Raw genomic sequence first — 8,647 nt, 5'->3', positions numbered from 1 at the left:
CGTCCCAAAAATAAGTGTCTCTAAAAAAAGTGTCTCAAGGGAGTAGATCGGTGGGTCCGCTTGCCCTGTATTTCTTATGTACATCGATCCATACCTTTTTTTTTTACAAAACTAGAAAAGGACACACTTCCTGAGGTATTTGGACGGTCCAGATTAAGGCAGCAGGTGTGATCCCGGTGCCAAATCGCTGCTCTAAACGGGAATCAGTTTTATTCAGTTTTTTATTCCGGCTGAAAAGACACACATAGCCTAGTCCCTGCTGCAACCCCAATCATTCATCGGTGCGTCAGTCCCTCCGAGTTAAACGCCGACGTGACCAAAATGCTGGTACCCAGGCTGCGACGTCCCGAACAACCGCGGGGGCAGGCCCGTCATTTCGCGCCTCCCCGTCGCCCATGGCTATATCATCCGCCCTCGTCATGGCCCTATCCCCGTTCCTGTCCCTGCAGATGAACACACACACACCCACCCAGCGATAAAACTAAAAATTCAATTTTTGTTTTATTAAAAAAGAACAGACGAAAATAGAAACAAAAAGCGGTTGCGGGAGAGGATAAATCCCAGAACGGGGAGCGGAAAATAGTCGGAAAATATTAATCATTTCTTCCCGCTGTCCGCAAGGGAGAGAAAAAGGGCAGGCTTTCCCCCGTCCCTTATATTTTCCGGGGGGATCCATCTCCGTTCTGCTTGGGCGGCGTCTTCTGAGGCGCAGGCTTTCCCCCCCTCCGCTCTACCCCGGCGGCCGATTCGCCCCGCCTCGCTCGGCCCTCCAGGTGCGTCCCGTCCCGCCCCCTGTTTCCGCTCTGTTTTGGCGGATTTTTCCCTGATTTTTTCGCGTTGGGTAATGGTGATCTGTCGAATTAGGGGCAGATCTGAGCGACGGGCGGGCCGGGACGGCGGGTTCTAGGGTTTGGGGCGCGTGGCTCGGGTGAATTGGTTGCGTGCGCGTGCCCGATTTGTTGAGGGGAAAAGCGCGTTCTTTCAATGATTTTCAGGGAGGGATTTTTTTTCTTCGCCCTCCGGGAAGTTTTGGTCCGCTGCTAATCATTCAAGTGTTGACTTTCTACTCGATTCGCTTTCTCCGTTGATATATGCCTGCGAATTCTACCCCGTGTTGACTTCGTTCCATTTACTGCGCATTTTCTCGTCATGTCTGCTTACAATTATTCCCTAAGTGCCCAGAAACCAGAACGGGCAGACATATGTGACGCTGGAGATATGCTGTGGTGCTAATGGAATGGAAACTGCGGAAGGCTTCTAGATTTGCAGGAATTCCTGTTGTGTTTGGCAACTGCTCTTACCATTCTGGCTCGTGTAGGAAGTTCTAGACGCGCTTGGTTGTTTGCTACATGTGCAATTCGTTTCAGTGAGACACCGTGCGTGGTTGCTGATGTTGTTGTTGCCGTGTTGTTTACAGGTCAGGGAGGCTTTTCTCCTAGGAGAGGATCAATGTCCAATTATCACGACGATCACGTCGAAGACATGGAGGATGATTATGACATGGACGACCCCGCTGAGGACATGGTTGACGCCCACCACGAGCGAGGTTTAAGAGACTCCGATTCGGAGGATGACGAGTATGCCCATTCGGTATGTCCATCAGTTGTTATTTTGTATTGTTGTGATTGCTGCAATTGGAATTAAGTCTTACGCATAAATGCAGGTCTTGCTGTGTTATCAAACGTAGATTCGCTTACGTAGTCCTCATGCTATTCGTCGTATACTAGATAGTAACATGTGGCAAAATCGGGCAGTGGTTGTTCATTCTCTTATCTGGAGAGGAATGAACAAAACGACAACATCTCATGCTTGGGAGTGTTACGTAGTAAGCATGCTGCTTGTCGTATGCTACATATTAACATGGAACATGCCTGGATCAGTTATGTGAACATATAAATGACTTGATTGTAGCATTGATTGGCCATTCTCTTATTTAGAGGGGGATGAACAGAATGACAACGGTCTTACGCTTGGGAGTGTTACATAATCCTGATGCTGTTTGTCCTATACTACATATTAACATGGAGCAGACCTGGATCATTTATATGAACACATAAATGATTTGATTGTGGCATTGATTACTCATTCTCTTATTTAGAGTGGGATGACCAAAGCGACAATGGTCTCACGCTTGGGAGTGTGTATTATTTAGAGGGTTGTCTGGAGTGATGGAGCTTGTCGTTTTAGACAGTTGCACACTGTCACATGTCTTGTAGCGTCCATTTGCCTACTCTTTTTATGTACGCAGCTATCTGTTGCATGATTATGCCTCTCTTCTCATGATATCGACTTGCCATGCATATGTAAATATGCTTCCACTGGTCCGTTTATTCTGGCTTCCATTTCTAAACCACTAATTTGTTTGAACTATCGACATAGGATAAAGAAACCAGTTATTTCTCTTACCAAGTTTCTAACTTTACTTACCAATCTTCAACTTTACCAATAAGAGTTTACATATATGTGATTTATCTCCGTTGTTTCTAATTTACCGTTGTTTTAACTACATAAACCATGCCGCAGTTCTCTAAATGGTCGTTCTTGTCTGTTTAGAATGATAAGATCCCAGATACTTCGGCAGCGGATGCAAGAAAAGGGAAGGACATCCAAGGAATACCCTGGGAGAGGCTAGCTATCACAAGGGAAAACTACAGACAGACCAGATTAGAGCAGTACAAAAACTATGAGAACATTCCTAATTCTGGAGAAGCAGCAGCCAAGGTGTGTCTTGTAGAAAGTTCAGCAGCTTATGCAAAGTTTTCTGTCTGTTAACAGCTGACATGTTGTCTTGACACAGGAATGCAAACCGACTGTGAAAGGTGGAATGTATTATGAATTCAGACAAAATACTAGATCAGTAAAATCAACCATCCTACATTTTCAGGTGGGTTCATTCTGCCTCGCCACCTCTCCCAACACGCACACACATCACACAGTATATTCTGTTGCCAAATAATCATCAGATGTAATTGCTTGTGTATCTTTTCATTGGCACACCTTTCTTGATGCTCCATGATAAGATTATGATGTACTGATCACTAATGCAATCTATTCATATGTGCTAAGCTACACTATTGGCCAACATCCATTTTGATATTTTGTCTTCACAATCTTAGATGTACTATCTCCTTGAGTATATTGGAAACAAAGAATAAAGCAGCTGCAAAATTGCTAAGCTTAACTCCATATTTGAATGTTATTTTGGTCCACTACTTCATGCTTGATTGCAAATTCCAACTTCTAGTTTGAAGAAAATTGCATCGATGCTTTTAGCTGTATTGGTGTATATTAGTTTCTAAAGCTTGTATTAAAAACTTAAGTTGAATTAAACGTTTTAGAACATGAAATGCTTGCTTGAAAATTTGGAAGTTGCTTGCATGATGAAATGTATCCGTATATTAAAAAGAGAGGAAGGTGGTCCTTAACGTAAGGACCTAGGCTGGTCCTTGTATCTTTGGGGTTAATTCAAGTTACATGGCTGTTTGGAGAACCTTTTACCATAGGGATTCAACTTGTTGAAAGGTGTCTGCAAGTCCTGATTATGTTTCTCTGCCTATAATCTGTGTAACCTAAGCTGTTGCTGTGTTTGATCTAACCATTTGCATTTGGTCTCAGATTCTTAATTGATGTTTTTCCCATTCCTTCCACAATTTTGATACTGTGACTTTCAAGTGCGTGAAACAATTGACATGATTTGTGCCTGCAGCTGAGAAATTTAGTATGGGCTACATCCAAGCATGACGTCTACCTAATGTCACATTACTCAGTGCTTCACTGGTCAGCGTTGAGTGGTGTGGACACTGAACTTATGAATGTCCAAGGTCATGTGGCACCAAGGGAGGTATGGTGCATGATTGTACTTTATAATCTGTCTCAATTTTTTCACATCCTGTAGAGCTTATCTTGTTCTTCTTCTATTAATGTTTGTGGATCTCTTATTTCAGAAGCATCCTGGAAGTCTATTAGAGGGGTTTTCTCAGACTCAAGTTAGTACCTTGGCAGTCAAGGACAATTTGCTGGTAGCTGGCGGATTTCAAGGGGAGCTAATCTGCAAGGTAGGTTGCCCAAAGTAACTTGAATCTATATAAATCTGCTATCTCTGGCATGGTGGCAAACTTCCATTATTTGTGATGTCAATAACATTTGTGCATGCTCACCTAGCTTCTTGCTCCTAGTGCACTATTGATTCTAACCACTAGACTAATAGCTTAAGGGATTGAGGATTTTATGGTGGGATGTTTGTGGTGAACCAATATAATCACTGATTACCTGAGTGGCTGGGACTGCACCTCAAAAGAGACTGATATTGTTGGATTAAAAGTACTTGAGTCTGCTTCTTCAAGAGTAAAATCTATAAAAAGAAGATCATGTCTGGTGTTCAATAAACTCTTTGCAAAAGAGTTGTTCTTTTCTTCATTCTGAAAATTTTGCTGAAAATCACTAACTGATGACCACTATGTCACTGTTTTTCCTTTGCTATGATTTTGCGTGTGTGTGCTGAAAGTAACTAATTGATGGATGCTGGTGTGCTTGTGCTCACATCCTTAATCTTTATATAAACTCTTATTATTGATGTAATATTGATTTTTACCACTTCTGTTGATGTGGAATGCAGCACCTTGATCGAGAAGGAATAAGCTTTTGCTGTCGAACAACATATGATGATAATGCTATTACTAATGCAGTTGAGATATTCAATACTGCTAGGTAATGTGATGTCCCCAGTTATTAGGTTGTGAACTTGTTGAGTGTGTGTTCATGCTAGTTCTTGTTTTCCTTCCCAGTGGTGCTGTTCATTTCATGGCATCGAATAATGACTCCGGTGTAAGAGATTATGACATGGAGAGATTCCAGTTATGCAAGCACTTTCAGTTTGATTGGCCAGTAAATGTAAGTTCCTTTCTTTATTTCTACTACTTTTCTTGTCTTGTGAACCTGGAACACAATTTTTTTTACCTCTTGCTGCATATGGTTATGATCTTGTGCAGTCAATATGCTTACTTTTGGCATCTTGCTGTTGTTGAACCTAGTAAAATTAGAATAGGAGTTTTTTGTGTAAAAAGCAAAACAGGAGTGTGTGAACTGATGGTGCCTTGGTTCAAGGAAAAAAAAGAACTGTTGCCACAACTGACGAGATTATGATGTTCTGTCTTCTGTTCTGTTCTGAATGAGAACTGGGAAGTATGGTTAGAACATGTCGAGCAGACTAGCGAAATTTGACCTATATCTCCATTTGGCTGGCCATCTCCCCCTCTATATCTTCATTTGGCTGGCCATCTAAAAAGATTCCCCCCTCTATCTTCTACAACAGACCAGCCAAATTTCACCCTCCATATTATTACTCTCTCTCATGTATGTCAGTAATTTCTCATAACTAACAGTATATTTGTTATGGCAACATTTCTAACGATTGTATTTATAACGGCGAGATAGATATATGATGGCTATGTTTTGAACTATCTTTCGGTGCAGCTTTGCAGTTAGTGTATAGATTTCCGTACGTCTCATCGATCCGCCAGTCATTCTTTTTTTCCGTCTAGGTTTAGAAAGCTGCAGCAAATTCTATTCTCGGACATGAACAAACATTATATCAACGGCGGAAGTTATGAAAGCAAATTTATGCCACTGAATACTAAAATGGAGAGGAATATCAAGCAGCATTCACGAATCAACCATTATAGCATCACCAGTCACTCTTTATCTAGCAGCATTCATGAATCAACCACAGATGCAAATAACGTATTGGAAATTCGGAATCAAACAAGCACGATTCATTGCTGAGCCCATCAGCCCATGCGCACAGAGAACTCAAACACACATCTCTTGCATCTCTCATGACACCCACAATCCCCATTGATCTATCCTCTGTGGCTCGTGCGACCAAAGCGCATGCATCTCCGCCTACCAAATTCAACAGCAGCTGCCAGGGCCATTAACACAGCAGGTCACAACAGCATGCTCCGCTCTGTGTAGGATGTACCCCACCCGAGCTGCATCGCTACTGCCACCTCCACTCTCGCATCCTGGCCACCACCCCTCGTCATCCACCACAAGCAACATCAAGAAGCACCTCATCCATATCCTCCCGTCAGCCACTCCTCGTCCACATCCAAGCACTTCCTCATCCACCAACTCCTGTCCATCTCACTCTTAGGCCCTAATCCAGATCATCCCAATCGCTTGCTTCCCTTGCTGCCTGTCCGCCACCACCACCAACCTGCAGGGCCGTCATGCAGCCACCGTCTCTCCACCTGTGCTAGGAAGGAGAGGGGAGGAGGTGGATCCTACCTTTGAGGTGGGGACGGAGCTGTCGACCGTTGTGGCGGGAGTGAAGCATCCGAATGTGGTGGTTGAGCTCCAAACGGGGACAGAGGGCCCCACTCGGCACACGCCAGATGGCGTTTGTCCAGGCCAGGATGGATGGATCCAAAGATGGCGAGCCAGTGGGCGCGCGTGGCTGCTGGAGGAAGATCTTTCCTACTTTTGCTATTTTTTGCATGTAGCTTGTGTGATAGAGCAGCTGCTGGAGATGCTCTTACATTTGTGCTAATAGGCATCCTTCAGGATTAATCTTGCACATGGGCGTGTGGCTGGTGGTGGAAGGTCTTTCCTACTTTTGCTATTTTTTGCATCTAGCTTGTGTGATAGAGAAGCTGCTGGAGGCGGTCTTACATTTGCGCCAATAGGCATCCTTCAGGATTAATCTTGCACGTTTACGCGTGGCTGCTGGAGGAAGGTCTTCCCTACTTTTGCTGTTTCTGGCGTCTAGCTTGCGTGATACAGCAGCTACTGTAGATGCTTTTACATTTGCGCTAATAGGCATACTTCAGGATTAGTCTTGCATGGTTGCTGGAGGAAGGCCTTTCCTACTTTTGCTATTTTTTTGCATCTAGCTTGTGTGATAGAACAGCTGCTAGAGATGCTCTTACATTTGCACTAATAGACATCCTTCAGGTTTAATCTTGCACATGCCAACCAAAGAAACCTCTTTTTTTTCTTCCTTTTTGTGGCTTGCTCCCTTTTCGACATTGTATTGATAGTAAATGGAGCAAAACACCATGTATACGCTCGTTATATATCATAATTAATGAAATGCTCTTGCTTTACTCTGACCCTATACTGTTGTTTTGTTGGTGCAGCATACATCTCTGAGTCCTGACGGGAAGCTTGTTGTTATTGTGGGGGACGATCCTAATGGTTTACTTATTGATGCCAATTCAGGAAAGGTATACGATCCCAGGCATAAAACACCAGATGTTCACCAAACCCTGATTAATATTTCAAATTAAAACGCTGATACCATGTGTGATTAAGCGGGTGCACCTGTTTTGTACTCTGGACACAGACTCTTCATTCCATGAAAGGTCATCACGACTTCTCATTTGCATCAGCCTGGAGCCCTGATGGCCGAACGTTTGCTACTGGGAACCAAGACAAGACATGCCGAATCTGGGATGCGAGGAACCTATCAAAAGCAGTCCATGTATTGAAGGGTAACCTTGGAGCTATCAGATCAATCCGGTTTACGTCGGATGGGCAGTTCCTGTCGATGGCGGAACCAGCGGACTTTGTCCATATCTTTGACGTGAAGAGCGACTACAACAGAAGGCAAGAGCTGGACTTCTTCGGCGAGATATCTGGGATGTCTTTCAGCCCCGACACAGACGCCCTCTTCGTCGGCGTGTGGGATAGAACATATGGTAGCCTCCTCCAGTTTGGGCGTCTGTATAACAATTGGTACCATGACTCGCTGCTTTGAGGCTAAAGCGGAGCGGATGTCGGGCCTGCATGTCTGTCCCCCCACAGCTGCACTGAATCTCGCAGCATAAGTTAGGTGTCTCCCTGAAATCGGAATTTCTCGAGTTGACCTGCATAATTCAAATTAATAAATGTTGTATCCTTGTATGTGTATATAAACAAATGTACAGATGCCTATAGCCTGTGTGCCGGGGTAGAGCGCATCTCATCATATATGTTTAGGTTCCAGTTAGTTGTAAGGCATCTTGACTCAAGTCGAGTGACGCTGTGAACATTGTCGTCGATGATGTTGTGACTTGTACGATGAATCCGCTTACTTGCGTCATGTTCTGTCTGTTAATTGTATGTACTTGTCTTGTTGGTCAGAATCTGTGCTATGGTGGAGGCTCCTGTTAGTTTGAGTGGAAGTCTGGTTTGGTGGTGCTTGTCATACGGAGCGGACGACATGGCTTTGCCTCTGGCTCTAGTTTTGACTGGTCGATCTCGGCCTTGTTGATGTGTGTGCGAGGTTTGTGTTTCTCGACTCTATCTGGTTAATTAGATTTTGTCCTTCTCTAGGATCTCTAGCGTTTTCTTAAGAGGGCAGCGGTTTGCTTTGCATTGTGGTCAGACAGTGTCTTCTGATCTACACTAGCAAGATGCCCGTGCATTGCACGGAACATCAAGATGCATTTTTTTTACAAATACTTGTTGTGATTGACCCATGCGGGAGCAATCCCATGTGTAAAAACTAATGATATGTCGAGAAGGAGAAGAGATAAGGTGAGGAGTGGGGTGTGGTGGTGGTGGTGGTTGGTGGTTGGACTAAGCGGAGGCATGAGGATGGGCATGGAGATGTCAGATTGTTCCAGAGACTTCCTGTTTTAATTGCTCAACAATGAAGTTGTGG

At 44.0% G+C, this 8,647-nt stretch overlaps 1 protein-coding gene across 2 annotated transcripts; it reads left to right on the top strand.

The window, feature by feature from the left end:
- The first annotated feature begins 439 nt into the window (after positions 1–439).
- On the top strand, positions 440–8,083 carry LOC125514418 (putative WD repeat-containing protein C2A9.03). Of its 2 annotated transcripts, XM_087528487.1 has the most exons (11): positions 440–773; positions 871–1,314; positions 1,418–1,590; positions 2,554–2,721; positions 2,798–2,884; positions 3,707–3,841; positions 3,945–4,055; positions 4,616–4,707; positions 4,785–4,890; positions 7,140–7,226; positions 7,346–8,083. In XM_087528487.1, exons 2-11 carry the CDS (start codon positions 1,233–1,235, stop codon positions 7,757–7,759), a joined length of 1,455 nt encoding a protein of 484 aa, XP_087384613.1. In that variant the 5' UTR covers positions 440–773; positions 871–1,232; the 3' UTR covers positions 7,760–8,083. The 2 variants fall into 2 exon arrangements, with proteins under 2 accessions (XP_087384613.1, XP_048535697.1); XM_048679740.2 differs by lacking the exon at positions 871–1,314 and having other exon boundaries at positions 441–773.
- The last annotated feature ends 564 nt before the right edge of the window (positions 8,084–8,647 follow it).

This window comes from Triticum urartu, chromosome 6A (assembly GCF_056163025.1).
Source record: "Triticum urartu cultivar PI428250 chromosome 6A, HENAU_Tu73, whole genome shotgun sequence".
In the NCBI taxonomy this organism is placed as follows: domain Eukaryota; kingdom Viridiplantae; phylum Streptophyta; class Magnoliopsida; order Poales; family Poaceae; genus Triticum; species Triticum urartu.
Note: the sequence above shows the minus strand (reverse complement) of the source record. Positions and strands in the feature narration are given on the sequence as shown.